Source organism: Pseudorca crassidens, chromosome 18, assembly GCF_039906515.1.
Source record: "Pseudorca crassidens isolate mPseCra1 chromosome 18, mPseCra1.hap1, whole genome shotgun sequence".
NCBI classification, from domain to species: Eukaryota; Metazoa; Chordata; class Mammalia; order Artiodactyla; family Delphinidae; genus Pseudorca; species Pseudorca crassidens.
Genome location: NC_090313.1, coordinates 55,922,975 through 55,944,960, shown reverse-complemented (window position 1 = coordinate 55,944,960; position 21,986 = coordinate 55,922,975). Strand labels below are relative to the sequence as shown.

At 39.4% G+C, this 21,986-nt stretch overlaps 1 protein-coding gene across 7 annotated transcripts in view; it reads left to right on the top strand.

The window, feature by feature from the left end:
• Nucleotides 1-12,096: 12,096 nt before the first annotated feature.
• VWA8 (von Willebrand factor A domain containing 8) overlaps nt 12,097-21,986 on the top strand; it is a 369,572-nt gene continuing 359,682 nt past the window's right edge. For 6 of the 7 annotated variants that reach the window (XM_067713438.1, XM_067713439.1, XM_067713440.1 and 3 more), the window contains exon 1: nt 12,098-12,357. In XM_067713438.1, coding sequence (XP_067569539.1) covers nt 12,195-12,357 — 163 coding nt within the window. In that variant the 5' untranslated portion in view covers nt 12,098-12,194. Of the gene's footprint in view, nt 12,358-21,986 lie in introns of all 7 variants that reach the window. The other variant, XM_067713441.1, reaches the window with a different exon arrangement.

Here is a 21,986-nt window from a genome sequence, read left to right as displayed (position 1 = left end):
AGATTTCATGCCCTCTCCCCATGGAATCAGGGTGCATCACCCTCCTAGCACACTAATGTGTTCACCAACCGGGAAGCTCCCCTGGGCTTTGGTGTCCAGAATTTTTATTGGAGTTTTGGCCATGTAATTAAGCTCAGTCTCTAGCATCCCTCTCGTCCCCAGAGGTCAGGAGGGTGGGCTGATATCACATGATTCAAGGCTCCAACCCTCTAATCACGAGGCTGGCTTTTCCAGCATGACTAGCCCCCACCAGGCTATTTTACTATGAGTCACCTCATTAGCATAAATTCAAGTGTGGCTCAAGGGGCTCAAGAGTAACAAAGACACTCCCATCCGTGCCCAGAATCTGAGACAAAGACCAAATTCTTTATAGGACAGTCTCCAGAGCACAGTGTGAAAACCATTGACCAACAGAACAAACTAAGCTTTTCAACATAATACAGCCTAAATAGATTATAAATTCCACGAGGGTAGGGACCTGGCTTATTCACTGCTATTCCTCCAGAGAAGAGCGCAGTGCCTAGCATACAATGCGTGTTCAATAATGTGTATGGAAGGGTTTCCTTAAACTCAGTCATATGTTGTCTTAGGACTTTGTTTTCCTAGTTACTTCAAGCACCAAGATGTATTTTCCCTCCGCCACATCTAGCGTGTAAGCTCCTGGAGGCTAGAGGCCATTGCACACTCTAAGTGTGTGATAAATGTGTTAATCCTCCACTGTGAAACGTCACAGTGCTGGATGCTCAGAGAATGATCTACATCAAATGGCACTGTAGCTTAACAGAAAACAGATACCATACACGATCTGGCCAGAACACAAATAATTCACAATGGCAATTTCAGAAAATCATTTACAATTAAATTCTGGTGTCTCTTGTTTCATTGAGAAAAGACTATAAAAGTTTAGGGTGTGTGGAATCACTTTAGAAAAAGGGTAAAGTGTCCTAAGAGATAGCTTTTTTTTTTCTTTTTTTTTCCGCTCTGTTGAGGTATGATTGACAAAACCGTAAGATATTTGAAGTGTACATCACGATGATTTGAGATATATATATATACACACACACATTGTGAAAGGATTCCTTGCTTCCAATTAATTAATACATTCATCACCTCATCTTTTTTTTTCTAAGAACATTTAAGTTCTGCTCTCTTAACAAATTGAAATTATACAGCACAGTGTTATCAATTATAGTCACCATATTATATATTAGATCCTCACACCTTATTCATCTTATAATGAAAGTTTATATCCTTTTACCAACCTCTCCCTATCCCCCCAGCCCCCAGCCTCTGGCAACCGCTTTTTTACTAAGAGATAGTTTTTGAAGCTGTTAGTAGATTTACATTTTATTATTAGATATACTTGTTAACATTTCTCTCACGCCAGTGATGGTCAGTGTGCTTGGTATGAAGTCATTTTAGACGATGAGGAACTACACTCTCTTTTCCTCCTTCTTGCCTCCCACTCCAACTATAAATATAAATGACTGTTTACTATAACCATTTGGTTCTGAGAAAAAAGATTTTTCCATAACCCACTGCCCACATCCATGCCTATTTCCTCTTTGCTAACTATTTTGATTGTTTTGCCCAGACCTAACCACTTCCTATTTCTTCTCTTGCCTCTATTTACAATTTTGTCCTTTGGAAATTACCACTAAATAGTACTGCTTGTCATCTACACCTGGACCTGCAGTCTTACAGGGGTATTGCCAAAGAATATAGTTAAAGTGACAAAAATGGACAGAAAGTGACCAAAATTTAAATATAAAAGAAACTAGTATCTACCTCATACCCATTAGGAAGGCTGCTGTCAAAAAACAAAATAACAAGTGTTGGTGAAGATGTGGAAAAATTAGAACTTTTGTACGCTGTTGGTAGGAATGTAAAATGGTGGAGCTGCTGTGGAAAACATCATGGCGTTTTCAAAAAATTAAAAATAGATTTACCATGTGATTCAGAAATTCTTCTTCTGGATATATATACAAAAGAATGGAAAGCAGGGACTAGAAAAGATACTTGTACACTCATGTTCATAGCAACATTATTCACAAAAGCCAAAAGGTGAAAGCAACCCAAGTACCCATCAGTGGAAGAATGGATAAACAAAACGTGGTGTATACATACAGAAGGATATTTTTCAGCCTTCAAAAGGAAGGAAATTCTGACATATGCTACATGAACAAAGTTTGAGGACATTATGCTAAGTGAATTAAGACAGTCACAAAAGGGCAAATACTGTATGATTTCACTTATATGATGTGTAAAGGAAAAAATATGTTGCCTGCCATTCCGGTTCTACAAGGATCAAGCCATTAGCCACTGCAGTTGCCCACCGACAGTGTGCCTGAGGGGAATTCAGGATGGTGAAAAACAGGAAGCATTCTGGGCTTTGGACACCAGTCCCTAGATAGTTAAGATACATATCTAAGGAAAAATTTCAATGACCCCAGATTCCTGCATCTTCCCATACATAGAAAAGCACTAACATCATTGACTTGAGATGTCTGTTCTTTGTGATAAGTGGTAATCTTTTGATGTTTGACTACATGTTTTTTATTTATTTATTTTTGGCTGCTTTGGGTTTTCATTGCTGCACGCGGGCTTTCTCTAGGTGCGGCGAACGGAGGCTGCTCTTCGTTGCAGTGCACGGGCTCTAGGCGCGCGGGCTTCAGTAGTTGTGGCACACGGGCTCAGTAGTTGTGGCTTGCAGGCTCTAGAGCGCAGGCTCAGTAGTTGTGGTGCATGGGCTTAGTTGTTCCGTGGCATGTGGGATCTTCCCGGACCAGGGCTTGAATCTGTGTCCCCTACATTGGCAGGTGGATTCTTAACCACTGCGCCATCAGGGAAGCCCATGTTTTTTTTTTTCCCAGCAATAAAATTCATATATATCCTGGCTCCTCCTTTACTTCTTTGAAACAGTTTCTCAGAGCTATCTGAGAGGTTGTCTCCAAGGCTACAGTTCTCAGTAAGACACTGAATAAACTCAACTCACAGCTATTATGTGGTGTGTGTGTCTGTGTGTGTGTGTTTATGTTGACAGATGTGATGATTAATTTTATGTGTCAACTTGACTGTGCCATGGGATGTCCAGTTATTTGTTCAAACATTCTGGGTGTGTCTGTGAGGATGTTTCTGGATGAGATTAATATTTGAATTGGCAGACTGAATAAAGCAGACTGTCTTCCCTAACGTGGGTGGCCCTCCTCCAATCAGCTGAAGGTTTTGAAGAGAACGAAAAGGCTGACTCTCCTGTGATTAAGAAAGAATTCCTCCTGCTTGACTGCTTGAGCTGGGACTTCAGTCTTTTCCTGCCTTCAGACTCCAGCTGAAACATCAGCTTTTCTTGGGTGGCAAGCCTGCCAGATTTCAGACTCGAGCTACACCCTCAGCTCTCCTAAGTCTCCAGCTTGCCAACCGAATAAACCGATAATAAACAGACTTCTCAGCCTAGATAATTGTAGGAGCCAATTCTTTATAATACATCTCTTTGTTTCTCTATCGTTCTGTCTATATTTATATCTATACATCCCGTTAGTTCTGTTCCGCTAGAGAACACTGCCTATTACATACGAGATACCAACAGTAGTCAAATTCATAGAGAGAGAAAGTAGAATAGTGGTTGGCAGGGGCTAGGAGCAGGGAGAATGGGGAGTTGTTGGTTAAGGAGTACAGAGTTTCAGTTTTGCAAGATGAAAAGAGTTCTGTGGATGGATGGTGGTGATGGTAGCACAACAATGTGAATGTACTTGATGTCACTGAACTGTACGCTTAAAAATGGTTAAGGTGGTAAGTTTTATATTCTATGCATTTTGCCACAAGTTAAAAATTTTTTGTCTAAAAAAATGACTAATAGTCTTACTTATTAAACATACCAAAGTTAGCTGTGATGACAATAACCAAATGTGGCAGTGTAACTGTCATTGTGTAATTTACCAACCTCATTATCCATGGTTTGTGTCATGAAATCTGGTATTGGTGGGAGTAATGGCAGTCATCACCAGCCTTTGCCAATTTCTTGAGACGTGTTAGAATGTAGAATAAGAAGAACATTATCATTTACTCAAGAAATATTTAATGAGCACTTACTCTGCCAGGTCATGTGTTACACACTTGGGAGAAAACGTCCAACCAGATACTCCTCCTGAAGCTTAGGGTCCAGTGAAGGAGACAGGCAATAAAACGCAAATAGTACTTATAGACTGTGATGAGGGTAATGAGATAGAAATTAAAAAATAGAAAATAGGGAAATACTTTGATAAAGTGAATAGGGAAGCTTCTCTGAGAAGTAGAATATAAAACTGAGAACTGAAACTGAGAAAGAACCACTTGTGGAAATATTGGGGGAAGAGCATGACAGGAAGAGGGAACAGCAAGAGTAAAAGTACAATAATCCCTGAACTACTTAAGAAAGTCGCACTTACATGCAGTGGCGTGCCTGAAATGGTGCTGAATGAAGGGGACTTCTATAAGCTTACAGAGTAATGAAATAGGAGATGGGACAGTTTGGCTATAAAATAAGAGGGTAATTAATATTCTGTGATGACTGGATTCTTTTTAAGAAATATTTTGAGGATAAATGTTTGTACAAAACTTTTAAAAATCCCTAAAATAAACAGAATAGTTCTTAAAAATTTGAGCATTTGTTGATTTTTATCAATTAATTATATTCACTATGGGGAGACCATTTTTAAGAAATCTTGTAGATGATCCTTTTAAATAGAGAAAATTGGTCTCTAATTCAGCTTCTTGATAACTCATATATGATGAAATGGATTTGCAATTGTGGTCCTTAGACCAAACTCAGTACTAGAACAATTGACGTAATAGGTATTAAATCAAAGAGTGGCTCTGGCAGAACACTGGAAAGTATAGAGCAGGGACGCCTGGGTTCACCCTGCTCTCCCTTGCTGGCCTTTAGTGGTGCAGGAGTAAAGTCAAAGACAAAAAGAGCCTGACATCAATACTTCCTTAGTTATAAGTACAAAGGTTGATTACGTTTTTCCTGAATAGGCCCTGAGTGTGATGGAACTTATGGTGCTAGAAGGGTTGAGCTTTCCACACTTAACAAGACCTTACATTGAGTGGCCAGCTGTGCTGGAAGGACGTTCACCCATTTAGGAACTTTGAGGGCAAAGGGAAATACTCATGTGTGGCCAGCTTGCTTCCACCAAGATTTTCCTTTGCTAGTAAGTTAGGAGCTTAATGTAATTAATAATCTACAGCCCACCGTATTTCCACATAGGTAAGGAGGCTCTATAAAGTGGTGAATACCAAGGACAGCCGTATCTCTCAGTCAAGCATCGCTGGCAAGACTTCAGGGATAAAAACTCTTGAAATTATGAGTGACAGAAAGCTAAGTCAAACTTCATTAAATAAATATTATTTACTCACAGATATACAAAGGGACGGTTCAAATTTGGCCGGTTCAGGGTTCAAAGAATATTGCCAGGACACTGTTTCTTTTGTTTTAATCATTGGCTTTGCTCTGCTTTTCTCTGGCTCAGGCACGCTCTCCCTGAATTACAGCAAAGATGGCTCTGAGAGTGCTTGACTTACATGGGGGCTGTGAACAACCGTAATTTTAGTAAGCAAGAGTCCTTGCACCCGTAGCCAACTCTGATAAAGTTCTCTGGTGCTGAATCAAGCTCTGTGAGTCTGAGTCATGTGCCCAACCCTCATGCCCGGTGAGGTGGGACTAGGTAACTGACGGCCTCACCAGGTCTGGGAGATGCAGGTACTGAATGGAAAAGGGCTTACTTCCATTAGAGGAAGTAGAGGAAGAGGTTTCTCTCTAGTGTAGAGAGAAACCTAGATATTGCTGCTTTGGGGGAAAAGGGATAGAAGAAAGTTGTGCCCTTTTATAAGTTTTCAAATGTAACCATAGTTACTTAGTAATTAAGACTTCTAGACTCTCCTCCAAACACTGAATTTACATGACACTTAAAATCCTTTAAATTATCAAGTTGCCTAATTTCTGAAGATTGGTTACTCAAATTGTTAACATTTCCTGAAAACCTACAGTGTGATCTGCTAGACACTTTACATGTATTATTAAGTCCTCACAACACCTTATTGAGCATTGTTATTTCTGTTTAAGATGAGGATATTGAAGGCCAGAAAGGTGGGTAATTTGCCCAATGACACACAACTAGGAGCGATGACGTGTAACTGGAGCCCAAATTCACCGAGTTCCAAAGCCCATAGTCTTCCTACTTCCTACTTCTTCCTTGGTCCAACTTATTTGCTCACAAGTATCTGAGGATTTGAGCTGCAAAAATGCAGAGGAGGGAAGAAGCAAGGGTGTTGACAATCTACTGAAAAAGTGTTCATATTCTTAATATGGAGAGAATTCTTAAAATCAGAATAACATTTCAAAAACTACATGAAGGAGAATTAGACAATTAGTAACAGAAATACAAAAGACTTTTAAACTTATGAATAAATGTTCATCCTCACTGGTAATCAAAGGAATAAAAATTAAAATAGCAATGGATGTTAGTTTCGGGGTACTACATAGACAATGATTTCCTTTCTTTTTCTTTTATCCCCCCCTTCCTCCCTCCCTCCCTCCTTCCCTTCCTTCCTTCCTTTCTTTATGATATCCTGCGTAGGCAAGGGATCATGGAAGCTGAGACTCTTGTACAAACTGATGGGAGTAAATATTGGTACAATCCCTTTATTTTACCCAAATTTAGTTTTCTTAAGATTGTTATGAGAAACCATCCACCTCCTGAGCCCCCCTTCCCATCTCACAACTGTTTTCGAATACTTCAGGTGATTCTTGGTATTTATCTTAATATCTCTAACATCATGCTGGTATTGCTACTTCTTGAGTTCTCAGAACTATCTTGCTAATGCAGTCACGTCATAATTTTGGCTAGCTTAATAGTCAATGTTTACATCATCACGGCTATGTAAATGCCAGGTACAGCTGAGCCACATACTACACTATACCTTTCCAGCACATTCTACTTTCCTTGAAATTAATAATTTTTTGTTCTTTTAGCTTTTCATGTATTCATCAGTAACTCACTGCATTCAAACCCACTAGTGTTGTTTTCCATTTTCTTGACAATAACTAGGGACTCTGACCTTCTTGAAGAAGTCTCTTTGAACCCTGACCTGACCTTATGGAGACTGGTGGCCTCCTGGCCTGTTGCATGGCTACCTCCTTTGGATCTCTCTTCACTGTCATTTGGGAATTCTCTTTTCCTATCTTGCATCACCATGTCTTTTCCCCAAGGTCTCTTCCTCTTTCTTGCCTTACTCCCTCTCTTCCTGTGAAAAGGTGCATAGGAAGTAAGTCGTTTTTGAGATTTTGCATGTCTGAAAATGTCTGTCTTCTGTCTTCACTCTTAATTGATAGTTTGGCTGGGTAGTAATTCTTGGCAAAAATTTTCTTTCGGAATTTTGAAGGCATTGCTTCATTGTCTTGTGGCTTCCGTTACTGCTATAGCAAGGGCAAATTTCTCCCTGGGGGAAGTGTACTGTATAGCAAACATACTTCTTGCTATAATGTACTCGTAATTTAAAAATACACCACAAAGGCACCATTTCTGCATTCAATGTTTCTCTCTGGAAACTAGCAAACTCGTTTCTTTGTCCTCAGTTGACTGATATTTCACTTCCAAGGGCTTCCTTGGACTGAGCCCTTTTAATCTGGACACTTCCTTCATTTCTGGGAAATTTTCTTGAATTTTGGTGATTCAGTGATTTCCTTCCTCATTAATTCTATTCTCACCTTCAGGAACTCCTGAACTCTGGACTTGTACATTGGACCTCCTGGATGGATCTTCTAAATTTGAAATGTTTTCTTCGTCTTTTTGTTCTCCTTTCTGGAGGATTTAATCTAACTTTATCCTCTAAACTTTCTGCCGAGTTCATTTTATCTCTGCCATAAAAATTAGTCTTTACACATGACTAACTTTTGCCTTTGTTGATTCTTTTTCTTATCTTTGTTTTTCACTTCATTAATTTTTGTTTATGTCTTTATTATTCCTTCTTTCAACTTCCTTTGGATTTAATCTATTACTTTTTTTTAAACTTCTTAAGTTGACAAATTAGCCTATTAATTTTTAGGCTCTAACCACAATATGGCTTTAGCACCACATCACAGGATTTAATAGGAGGCATTTTCATTAATGTTCAGTTTCAAGTGTTTTCTAATTTTTTTTCTTTGACTCACGAGTATATAGAAGTATACCTATTATTTTAATTTTCCTAAAATTGATTTCTCATTTGATTGCATTAAGATCAGAAATAATGTCCTCTATTTTTAAATTTTTGTTGACACTTGCTTTGTAGCTTTTAATATAACCCATTTCTAATGTTTTACTAGTTCTTGCAAATAACAGGCACTCTCCAACTGATGCTTTTTGATTTTTTTGTATGTTCATCAAATAAAGCTTGTTAATTGTGCTGCTCAAATATCCTATATATCTACTGAGCTCACTTTAAATTAAAATCATTGGCTTACATTTTTCTTCATAACATGCGAATACTGTATCATGCTTTAAACCCGTCTGAGTTTCAAGTAAAAGCCACAATTCTTAGAGGGAAAAAAATAGTTCTACCTAGAATCAGGAAGACAGATGTGATTTCTTGCTGTTTCCCTTTGCAAATTTTTTTTGTAGTCCACCATTTAGCTAACTGTGTAGCCCTTTGTCAGTTCTGGCTTTATGCAGTCTACTCCCTGACCTGTTTCTGCTCCTATAGCTATGGGCACCAGGGACAGTAGATATCCCCAGGGCATCCAGCACCTTCAGTGAGTCCTTACCTTCCCAGTCTCTTCTTCCAGCTTCACTCCTGGTTTTAGAAAATTTCCCCTACTTTCACATAAATTTACAAATTCATTTTAAATGAAAATTTAAAATAGTTTATCCAGCATTATTAGGTGTTTTGTAGTGGGAGAGTTTCTGCTAGTGTAACTTTCTTACTTTACGCATCTCTCCCCCTTGCTCTTTTCCTGCCAGTGTCCTAGTTTAAAAACATTTTATGGATGTAAAAGGGCCATCATCTGTTTTCTTCTTTCCTTTTTCCCCCAATTGCCTGCTCAGTTTTTATTTTATTTTATTCTATTGTATTTATTTATTTTTTATTCTGGTTACTTGCAGATGAAGGGAGAGCACTTAACGAAGTGTTGACGAGGATAAAGAGGTGAGACAGCCTTTGCAGCAAAACAGTAACAGAAAGAACTGTTGTCTAGCTTTATAACTGCAATATGTGGGATGTAGGCGATCTCCTATAGTTATGGCTAAAGATACATCTTCTTGGGCCCTTTCAGACCTACTGGATCAGAATCTCAGTAGGGGTGGGGAATGAAGCCTGAGAGTGGACATTTTTGTCCAGATGATCAGGAGACACACTAATGTCTGGGAACCACTTGTATGGACCTTTGATTTCTCAGTAGGGTGGGCAGTAAGGAGGGATGAAGCAATTGGACATAGCATGGATGGATTATTAGTTGTACTTTCCATCCAGTTACTGTAATGTGGCAGGCAAGAAATATTCCTCCCAGACTCTGGAAAAAGTTTAACAGTAAATACCAGATTTTGGCAGTGTGTTTTATCAAAAGTACTAGTTATTTTAGGGAGAATTTGAGAGAGAAGTTACCTATAGGTTATGATGGACATCTCTTAAAATAAAACACCTCTGGTTCATCTATTGAACATTCCTAAGGTCTACTCTTCTACTTTTTCTCATTCAGCGTCATAGCCACCAACTAGGGTCTCTTGTTTCAAGTTGTTGTTTTTTTTGTACCACCACATAGCTAGAACTTGATGCTTCCTGTCTTACTCAATTCATAGTTCGTCACAGATTAAAATATTATGATCAAATTGATCAAATATGATCCATTGTATCATCTAGTGGTGACCCAATTTGCCTATAAGATGAAGTCCAACTTCTTCATTTGAGATTACCCAGCCATTCAAGATTCTTCAGTCTATAATCTTTTCCGCTTTCTCTGACAATACCTTCCCACTCTCCAAAGACTATGCCTCTCTCATCTGGCTGGTTTCAATGTCTCTGTAAATTAATCAGGCTTGTCAGGACTCTAAGCCTCTACTCATGCTTTCTATCACTCTTCTTTGTTTATCCAAATCTAAACTAGCATTCAAAGTGAAGCTCAGATGCTACCTTTTCTCTGGCTGCATTTTCTTCTTCACATTGCAGATCTGTCAATCCAAAAACTCTTCACCATTTTTCCATTTCTCAGAGGTTAACATACAAACTCTTTCCCCTTGCATACAACATAGCCCCACTTTCTCTTTCTGGTCGCATCTCTACAAACTACTTTATGCACTTGACCTCCAGACACAGTGACTCACTTTCTGATTCTCAGTCTTGCCACGCATTTTTAGTTTTCTGTACTTTGTATCTGTTCTTTCCTTTGCCAGATATGACTTGCCCTTTTCTCAGCCTGAAAAATTCTTGCATATCCTTCAAGAACCTCTTCAAACATCACCTTCTCTGTGAAATCTCCCTGACCTCTCCTAGGTGAAGCACTCCACCCCAGAGTAGTTTGAGTCTAAATATCCTAAACATGTGGCTCATTGTGTTGTAATTCTTTATTTGTATATCTGTGTTCTATACTTGATGTGAGCCTATTGCTACACAGTACCTGGCAGAATACTGTTTATCTAATAGTTGCTCAGTAAACGTTGCCCAATGACTGAACACTGTAACCTGTATTGATCTCCCCAGTGCCGTAACTGCAAGGGCTCTTAGTGTTTATTCCAATCATTTTGCTAAATTGCCTTATATTATTCTTTCACTGTTTGAAGCATGTTCTAGATTCCAGTAAGATTAAATGGAGATGCCCTGGCCAAGGTACTTAACTCTCCCAGCCTCAGTTCCTTCATCTGTAAAAGGGGGGATAATAATAGCACCTCAATCAAAGTGTTGCTGTGCAAAATGAGACAATGCATTAAAATATTCAGCACAATGCCTGACACACTCAAAGTGGGAGAAGCATTTCATTAACTGTTACATTCTACATTTATGTCATTATCCCTTAGTATTCTCAGAGGGTTGTTGTGAAGATTATATGAGAACATATATGTGAAACCATGTTGTAATGCACTATGCAAACGTAGTTACCTTTATTTTCACTGTCTCTGCAACTAGGTTAGAAGCTCGTTTCAGCCTGAACACATTAAGTCCAGTCCTCCGCAAGATGCACAAAGCCTTACCCAGCTCAGCTTCTTTCTTTTAAAGTTTCCCATTTTCTACTCAGCACCTATCACAGGGTCATGCACATGTTAGGCACTCAAGGTAGATTTAAACATAGTAACAGCTCTAGAATTAGCAAGGCCTTTAGCTGAAAGTGAAGCCTGCTGCATTCTTTTTGTTTGATGTTTGTTTTGTATAACTTGATTGAAACATTTTTCCTTGGTCAATGTACTCCTAATATTTTGGAGATGCTGTATAATTGTATTAGGCTTAGTTAGCTTTGTGGTAGGACCACTTCCCCTTTTGGCATGGATGCCAGGGAGGCAGCCTTAGCCAGGGTCCTACTTTTTTCTCTTACTAAAGACATAAATTATATAACTCTTGCATTGCAGAACGACTGAAAAAGTGCTTGATTTGGGTCCTTTCTGACATTTTGACAACTTCTATGTAACACTCCGGTTTAGAATTTATTAAGATGTGGTAGTAAAACATGTAGAAAAAATAAAAGGGTAAGGCTTTCAGGTACTGATTGGAAACACAGGTATGGGTACAAGGAATCCAGATAGGTGAAAGTTCCCACAATCTTCAGAAAACGTACTCAAGTTCTGAAAAGGGTTTGAAGCAGTGTACAGGGAAAGCGCAATATATTAAGACAAAGAGAGTCGAATGCTCCTTAAAGCCTTAAGCAACTCCCGAGCACAGGGGAACGACTAGAGGCCTGCCTGGGGAATCCACGGGGATGATCGCAGGTGAGGGCGAGGAGGGCGAGGCGCGCTCCGGAGCCACAGGCCTGCAGGTGCTCCGCCCTGTCTGCCCCGCGGCGGGGGCCAATTCCCTTCGCCCCGCTGGGCCAGGGCGGCCCGAGAAGGCTGAGCCGGCCGCGCTGGGGGAAGGAGTTTCCGGCGGACTCGGCGCGGTGCCGCTTCCTGTCCCCCTCGTCGCGCCGTCTCACACCGCCCGCCCGGGACGCGGCTCGCACCGGACCCCCCCTCCCCGTGCCCGGCGACGCCCCCGGCCCCATGCAATCCCGGCTCCTGCTCCTCGGGGCCCCGGGCGGCCACGGAGGCCCAGCTGCGCGGCGCGTGAGGCTGCTCCTGGGGCAGGTGGTGCGGCGCCAGCCGGGCGGCGACGCGCGGCGCTCGGAGGTCAAGCTGCTGCACGCCGGGGCGGGGGCCGACACAGGTAACCCCGGGACGCCTCGCCGCCCCGCGCTCAGCGCGGGGCTCCTGCGCACCTCCGCGCCCCCCCCCGCCCCCCCCCCCCGCAATCCCTGCTGCGTCAACTGGGGAGGAGCGCTGCGCCGGGAGCTAGGAGATGGAGGTTCTAGTATCCACCTCGCCGCTAACTGCTGTGTAACGCGGGGCCAGGCGCATGCACTCTCTGAGCCTCATGTAACCCGTGGGAACTGGACTTAGGTTTCTGATGACCTGGAATAGTGCTTTCTCCTTCCCGCACTGCTTCTTTTACCGCCCCCCCCCCGCCCCCCGGGATTCTGACTTAGATTATAGCACACGCAGAGCTTAATGCAGCAGCCCTCAGAGGGTGTTGAAAGCTGGACTTGACCTTGCTCTCTGAGTCCCAAGGGCCTGGAAGTCAGTCTGTGCCATGTTCCAGCCAGGGTTAGTGGCGGCTTAGAAGTGTACGTTCTCGCCAAAGAACCCCTCGTTAGGTTTTAAATGTATCCACGAGTCTTTCCAAGTTTTACTTGGAGTTTTCATTTCTCACAGGTTCACAATTTCTTGGAACTGAAAACCACAATTTAATTTAGTTAAAACCCCTGACTCTGTAATGGAGGTAATTGAGACCCAGAAAGGAAAAGTGACTTCCAGAAGATCACACAGCTAACCCTAGGCTGTGAAAGCGCAGAGTCCTAACCACTGGACCACCAGGGAATTCCCAGCTCTGATTTCTAAGCTCAGTATTTCTTGGCTCTATCTGAGATGGTTTTAGGGATGTGTGTGTGTGTGTGTGTGTGTGTGTGTGTGAGCGCGCTGGAGTTAGAGCATTTGTGCTGGTTAAGGGAAGGGATGTATGTTGTTGCTCCACGTGAATGGCTAAGTGATTCTAGGCAAGATTTTGTCAGTGTCATTGCTTAGAATAAAGGAGGTATTCACCTGAGATTGCTAGTTTCATGGTTCTTCTTGCACCCCCAGCCCAATAATTTTCCTTGTCAGAAGTGAGGGAGTTTAAGTCCCATCCATTTCATCATTCATTCATTAAACAAATTTTTTTTCTTTTTCCTGTATAGGGTTGTGATTTGAGATTTTGCCCCTTTATAAATTATTATGCTTCTAGGGTGTTTGTTTTTTAGTCTTTGAGTTTTTTATTTGTTAGTTTCTCCTTTGTCCTAGAAGGCAGAGGTCAATGGTAGAAGTGTAGCGTAATCCATAACTCGTGATTTGGAGTGAACAGTCTGAGTTGGAGGCCATTTCTGCACCGTCTAGGTATGGGGATTTGAGGGTAGGTTACTTAATTTTGTGTCCCAGTTTCCTTAACTGTAAAATGAGGATAAGGAAAGTATATTTGATAGGGTTGTTGTAAGGATTTAGTTTATACAATCCCTGGCACATATTAATGTTCAATAAAAATTAGCTTCTTTATTATTCTTAGTATATGTTATTTTCAGCTATGTGAGATTTATTGTTTCCTTGGCTTTAGAAGAAATGAAACCAGTTCCTTTTAGGTTTGAACTGTGAGAACTGTCTAGGTAGGCTGGTGGAGCAGGGTTGATTCATGGGAACTTTAAAAAGAAAAATGTTCTTTATACATGAATAATACATGTTGATTATAAAAACATTAGACACGGCCTCAAAATTTGTGGTATGTCCAGCAAATCAAAGTACAGGCTTTGCTTCAAATGTGAGAGTCATGTACACATTACAAACAACATATTAACTTCTTAGACTCAGTCACTTAGCATGACACCACATGGAGTAAATTATGTTAACCCTACTTGCCTTGCCACTGCAAAGATTCTCAAGGTTGAAGGTATGAGGGCTGTGGATAAATGTACCTGAAAACTCACCAGAGATCTGGACTCAAGTAAGAACAGCTGTGAGCCAGGTAAACAGGAGGCAAGTTCTGGGCTTCCCTGGGACATAACATTGGCCATCAAGGTTGAAGTGTCCCATTTTGAACCAGATGTCACACACAGACAAATGTAAACCACAAATAGCATTATGCTGTAATGAATTACAGTTTAGATTGGAAAGATGCTCTCAGCTGCACTCAGACATGTGACTAGTAGCTCACCTCTCTGCAAGTAATTGACCTTGCTTCCTAGTAGTTTGGAAAAAGAACAACACGGATACAAATTATATACTATTCTTATCTCTCCTGGGCTGTATGTATGTCTTATTTATCTTATATTCCTTTTTGTGCATGTCAACTCTTTGTACCTAAGAAGTGTTCAGTGGCTTATTATCTTCCGGTTTGTACAGAGAGGGAGCAGGAGAGCCTGGAATTGCCTTGCTGGCTTTCAAGATAGGAGCTTTATAAAGCCTGAGAAGCAGAAGGAAGAGAGGGTCATTTTGTTTAAAAAAAAAAAAAAAAAAAATCCCCAAACCCACTGCTTTTTATCTTTTGCTATTAGGTAGTCTAAACATCCATAATTTGTAAATTCTTTATATCTCTTTACACTTCAATTGGTTGTATTGTCTCTTGGTTTTAGGAACAAAGCGGTTAACAAGGAGGTTAGCTACTGCAGAGTTGTTTTTTTGTTTGTTTGTTTTTTGGATGGCTGCGCGGCTTGTAGGATCTTAGTTCCCCGACCAGGGATTGAACCCAGGCCCTTGGCAGTGAGAGTGCAGAGTCCTAACCACTGGACCGCCAGAGAATTCCCTGCAAAGAGTTTTCATAACGATTATTGTAGTGTTTTCACAGAAGGAGCCAAATTAGTTCAGTAGGATTCTGATGTCAAACAGGCTCAGATATACCATAGATTAAGATCAAATGATAAATCTGGAAACATAACTCTATAAATCCACTGTGACACATTGAGTGTCATCCTTTTACACCCTTATTATTAAAGGGGTTCACTATTTTATCTTTCTGACTTTTGTGTATAAGTTTGTTTATAGAAATATTTAAAAATATTGATACTTTTTGTACAAGAAATCTATGTTCATTGTAGTGAAAAATAGACAAATTCCCTAAAATATCTTTCCATGCAAATTCATGATTGTCATTTTTTTGTGTGTTACTACTATCAGTTTTTGTAAAAAATATATATAATATGCATTTATATAAATACATATTTCTTTTTCTTTAAAAAATGGAATCATGTATGTTTTACAGTTTATTCTCACTTAGCCATTATTGTTAACGTACTAACATAGTGATAAATATTGTTATATCTGGTCATTTTAAATAGGCTTTAAGTTCATACATTTATCCATATAATTTATTTTACCAGTTTCCCATGCTTAGACATTCAGGTTGTCTATTTTTAAATATATAAACAGTGCAATAAACATCCATCCATATGTATTTTTGTAACTTTAAGATTATATCCTCGGGTTATAATAGAACTAATGACTTTGGGGAAGGGAAATATAGAACTCCTGCTTCAATTCAGAAATATGGTGTAAAGGGAAAAACTGTACTGTGTGTGTGCAGGTCTTAGCTCTATATTTACTAGGTATTGAACTTTGGGGAAATTATTAACTACTTTGAACCTGCAGCAGGCTATTTTGACCCTGAGGACATTGTGACTTTTGTGTATTAAAGAATTTAGCAGTAAAATCCCAGAACAGTTGTAACCTAATAAATTGCTGGACAATTTATTGGGAACATGCAGACTGGCCTGGAAATTGCTGATATATTTGGTTTTCTCTTGGGTCTAAGTTTTGTATTAAAAAAAACCAATGGTGACACTTAAGGGTTCTTAACCAGGGGTAATTCCCGTTCCCCAGGGGACATTTGGCAGTGTCTGAAGGCATTTTTTGGTTGTCCTAACCAGGGGGAAGGGGGTGCTACTGGTATCTAGTGGGTGGAGGCCAGTGAATCTGCTGAACATTCTACAATGCACAGGACAGCCCCTAACAATAAAGAATCATTTGGCCCAAAATGTCAGTCGTGCTGGCTGTTGAGAAACCCTGAACTAAACCAACTTCTTTGGTTGGTTTAGTTCAAAGCTACAAGTCATTGAATTGTGAGTCCATTTCAGAGTCAAATGTCCTAAGGTGTGTATATTCATTAACTTAATTTGTAGTTTACAGTTCAGAAGGCATTAAGCATTAAGCATCTCCCATTTTAGGAGAAGGGCTACCACAGATGTGCCTGAAATACATAACTAAGAAAAGCATTTTTGAGATTGGTAAAGATTTTGACAGTAGAACAGCTTTGAAATATCTGAGGAAAATACCCATATTTCTCCTGGGTTAGCCAAGAACTAAATAAAAATTATTAATCATATAAAAAATTTAAAGTCTTATTAGAAACTATCAATACAAAATAAAACTCTGACAAAGCTATATACTAAAAAATTTGTTATTGATTAAACATTGAAGAAAGAGCAAAATCTTTTTGGTATTCAGTCCACGCTGATGGCCACAAAGGAAAACAGAGTTGCAGAAGATATAATTGGTGAAATTCTATATGGACAAAAAAAGTGATTGATAAATCCTCACTATAAAATAGTTCTTTAAATAAAAGAAAAATAAAAATGTGCTCTATAAAAATTGATCAAGGAGTTCTTTTGGCTTAATTTTGCTCGAAAGTTAACTTTGATGAAAATTTATGAACGCTAGTATTATTCTGATTAAAATGTTTGTTTTCAGAATATCCTCAGGGTCAAAATGTTATATATTCCTCTCTGAGTATGTATCTTCTTTGTAAAATAGGGATAGCTACACTTGCTTTGCCTGCCTTTACCTTACAAAAATTGTTGTGTTAGTCAGCAGTCATTAGGTTTTAAGTGACAGAAATGTGCACAGAAAAGCATATAATTGGTTCACATAGGTGGAAGGTCCAATGGCTTCAGACTGGACTAGATGCAGGATATTAGAACATCTGTAGGGCTTGGGCTCTCTCTGTCTTTCCCCATGGTTCCCCCACTCTCCACTCTTCCTTTATTGGATCTACTTTTTGCAGTATTGGTTTCAATGTCTGCCAGGCTTTCTTCAGCTGGTAGCAGTGACAGCCTTATTGACAGCCCCAGACTTTGACTCTCCTTACAGTTCACAATGTGAGAAGAAGAGAGAACATCTTTTCCTGTGAGCTCTGAAAAATCCTGGCGAGAAATCTTATTGGCCAAGCTTGGATCACAGGCCCATCTCTAAAACAACCACTGTGGTCAGAGAGTGGAATGTTCTGGCAGGGCTTGTGCAGGGTACTCATTTCTGGGCAGTTGGATGCAGGGGTAAAGGTTGGGAGGAGTGGTATAAACTACCTAAACCAAATTGGGTGGGTTCCTCACTGGAGAGAGGGATTCTGTTGTCAAAAGAGGAAAGAATATTGGGCATGTAAAACAAAACAGCTGTCCACTAAAAATCAAGTGAGTAGGGCTTCCCTGGTGGCGCAGTGGTTGAGAATCCGCCTGCCGATGCAGGGGACACGGGTTCATGCCCTGGTCTGGGAGGATCCCACATGCCGCGGAGTGGCTGGGCCCGTGAGCCGTGGCCACTGAGCCTGCGCGTCCGGAGCCTGTGCTCCGCAGCGGGAGAGGCCACAGCAGTGAGAGGCCCGCATACCGCAAAAAAAAAAAAAAAAAAAAAAAAAATCAAGTGAGTAATGTCCGAACAGGTTTGTACAAGAGTGTTATGTAAAAGATATTAATTTTTATCTTGAATATAGAAATTATTTGCCTGTAAACTTTTGGGAAATCCCTTTAACTTAAGATCATTGCAAGTGATAAAATCAAGCCTTGTTACTTTAAAAATGGCCTTAAATTTGATTTCGTTTGGAAACTCTTCGATTCTTTTCAGGGTTTTTAATTTTCAAGTCCATATTTTCCATGCTTGAATAAAATACATAATTTATTGGTAGTAGTTATGTGACAGTTTGTGTACTGTACACGGATTTAGGTTAATCCGTTATGAGTTATGTGTGCTTGCTTTTTTGCATTATTTGTAATAATAAATGTAATTAAATGTTAAGCAGCTTACTCTATAACAATTTGTACTTTTTGTTAACGCATTCTTAGTTATTCTAACAATTTCCATTATGAGTATCTTATATTATTAACTAAAATCTTTTTAAAAAATGATTGCACTTGACCAAAGTATTTATTTGGTTTATTTGAAGAGAGGCATACGTTAGTTTCTTTTGCCTAAATTGTATTACCTGTTGTATAAGTATTGCCATTCTCCTTTAGATTAATACTTACACTATTTCACTTATATGAATCCTTTACAAATAAATGACTTGATTTCTTTTCTCTTTATTTTACATTTTTGGTTCAGTTTTTTTTTTTTTTAAATAACTTGATTTCTGAGCATGTTGGAAGATGGGCTATTCTCAAAGAATACAGAAAACAGGGGGTTGAAACAATACTTAATTAAGAAAACAGTATCTAATTAAAGTGAACCAGGGCTTAAAACAATACTTAATTAAGAAAACAATATCTAATTAGAAACTGGAATCATTCATTCATATATTCACTATTGAATACCTGCTTGGTTTGAGGTATTATTTTTGGCACTGGGAATACAAAGGTGATTAAAACATAGACTTGACCAACAAAATGCTATAGTCTTATGGACTGAACAGTGGTCTTAAAACATTTTTCTCACTTATATCCTAAAAGGCTTTTGCAAATATATATCCCTTTATACATTTTTAGGTTGATATCTAGAAATTTCCCTAATAAGTATGAATAGTTGAAGAGCATGTTGTCTCTGTTGTAAATATTGACATTTGACACAAAAATTGTTACAATACTCTTTAAAATGTATCTTTTAAATGTGTCATCTGAAAAAAATGCACAACCTATAAGTTGAGAGAGTTATGTTTTATTTGGTGAACTTTCTGAGGACTTCAAGCCCAGGACACATCATCTCAGATAACTCTGAGAGACTGCTCCAAAGAGGCAAGGGTGGGGGTGGGAGCCAGGATATGTGGGAGATTTTGCAATAAAGACCAGGTAGTTGGAACATCAAAAGATTACTGTTAATTAAAGAAAACCAGATTTATCTGGTTTAGCGCTTTTCTGTGTATGGGAATGTGCAAAGTCTGGGTTCATTGAAATCATTCCTTTGATATGCCTCTCAGGTATTTGGGGCCAGTATCCTGTGCTTTCTAATCCCAAGTCTCCTCAGGGTGCACTGTTAGGGGTGGCATTTTGTTTCCATCCTGAGCTCCCTCAGGGCTCACCTTAGGGGTGACTGTAATGTGGTGGCTTGATGGCTGCAACATCCTTTGTTTATTAATATGGCAGCCAGTATTTTATTTTATTTTTTTTAACATCTTTATTGGGGTATAATTGCTTTACAATGGTGTGTTAGTTTCTGCTTTATAACAAAGTGAATCAGTTATACATATACATATGTTCCCATATCTCTTCCCTCTTGCATCTCCCTCCCTCCCACCCTCCCTATCCCACCCCTCCAGGCGGTCACAAAGCACCGAGCCGATATCCCTGTGCCATGCGGCTGCTTCCCACTAGCTATCTACCTTACGTTTGTTAGTGTATATATGTCCATGCCTCTCTCTCGCCCTGTCACAGCTCACCCTTCCCCCTCCCCATATCCTCAAGTCCGTTCTCCTGTAGGTCTGTGTCTTTATTCCTGTCTTACCCCTAGGTTCTTCATGACATTTTTTTCCTTAAATTCCATATATATATGTGTTAGCATACGGTATTTGTCTTTCTCTTTCTGACTTATTCACTCTGTATGACAGACTCTAGGTCCATCCACCTCATTACAAATAGCTCAATTTTGTTTCTTTTTATGGCTGAGTAATATTCCATTGTATATATGTGCCACATCTTCTTTATCCATTCATCTGTCAGTGAACACTTAGGTTGTTTCCATCTCTGGGCTATTGTAAATAGAGCTGCAGTGAACATTCTGGTACATGACTCTTTTTGAATTTTGGTTTTCTCAGGGTATATGACCAGTAGTGGGATTGCTGGGTCGTATGGTAGTTCTATTTGTAGTTTTTTAAGGAACCTCCATACTGTTCTCCATAGTGGCTGTACCAATTCACATTCCCACCAGCAGTGCAAGAGTGTTCCCTTTTCTCCACACCCTCTCCAGCATTTATTGTTTCTAGATTTTTTGATGATGGCCATTCTGACTGGTGTGAGATGATATCTCATTGTAGTTTTGATTTGCATTTCCCTAATGATTAACGATGTTGAGAATTCTTTCATGTGTTTGTTGGCAGTCTGTATATCTTCTTTGGAGAAATGTCTATTTAGGTCTTCTGCTCATTTTTGGATTGGGTTGTTTGTTTTTTTGTTATTGAGCTGCATGAGCTGCTTGTAAACTGCTTCCACAGTTTACAAGAGAGCTGCTTCCACAGACTTTCTAAGTCAAAAATATGTTGATTTATTATCAGAAATGATATTTTTAATGATCTATAAACTGGCAACTTGATTATAGCCTTTTCATTTTGTTCATGGCAAAGAATTGGAAACCACTTAATTTTGGAAATTAATCCTTTGTCTGTTGCTTCATTTGCAAATATTTTTTCCCATTCTGAGGGTTGTCTTTTGGTCTTGTTTATGGTTTCCTTTGCTGTGCAAAAGCTTTGAAGTTTCATTAGGTCCCATTTGTTTATTTTTGTTTTTATTTCCATTTCTCTAGGAGGTGGGTCAAAAAGGATCTTGCTGTGATTTATGTCATAGAGTGTTCTGCCTATGTTTTCCTCTAAGAGTTTGATAGTTTCTGGCGTTACATTTAGGTCTTTAATCCATTTTGAGCTTATTTTTGTGTATGGTGTTAGGGAGTGATCTAATCTCATACTTTTACATGTACCTGTTCAGTTTTCCCAGCACCACTTATTGAAGAGGCTGTCCTTTCTCCACTGTACATTCCTGCCTCCTTTATCAAAGATAAGGTGACCATATGTGTATGGGTTTATCTTTGGGCTTTCTATCCTGTTCCATTGATCTATCTTTCTGTTTTTGTGCCAGTACCATACTGTCTTGATTACTGTAGCTTTGCAGTATAGTCTGAAGTCAGGGAGCCTGATTCCTCCAACTCCGTTTTTCATTCTCAAGATTGCTTTGGCTATTCGGGGTCTTTTGTGTTTCCATACAAATTGTGGCAGCCAGTATTTTAGTTCACGGTCTCTCTGGCCCAAATTTGACCAATGTTTGGAAGACGTTTCATGACCAGTTTTTTCCCATGTTGCTAGGAATTCTCATTCCTAGGTCAGGCAAAGATTCTTGTTGATGTGCAGCTCCAGGTGCTACTTTCTGGATTAGGCCCTGTTGATAATTTAAAATTCTCTGGATCCTCTGTCTTACTAGTCTGTTATGATCCAGGAGATATTTTCTCTTGTTGCTTCTTCACATACCTAGAATTACACTATTACAATTATTCTACGTAGAGTTATAAATGTGATCTAATTCCTCAAGATGTTTAGCCATTATCAATTTTGTTGGAGGCCTGGTTACACATTGGGTAATGTAAGAGACAAGAATCTTATAAAATAGACAGGATGTAGGTAATAGAGCTGGTAACGTTGGCAGTCATAGTGCAGCAGGAAGACACAAAGCATAAACAGTTTAGAAACAAAGAACAAATTAAAACAATGATTAGTGTAACTAGTTGTAATCTGGTTGCAATAAACCATCAAGAATTTGGAGAGAGAAAATTAAATCTAGTCTTGCACCAGCTTACTTTTAACAACAAAATTCACTT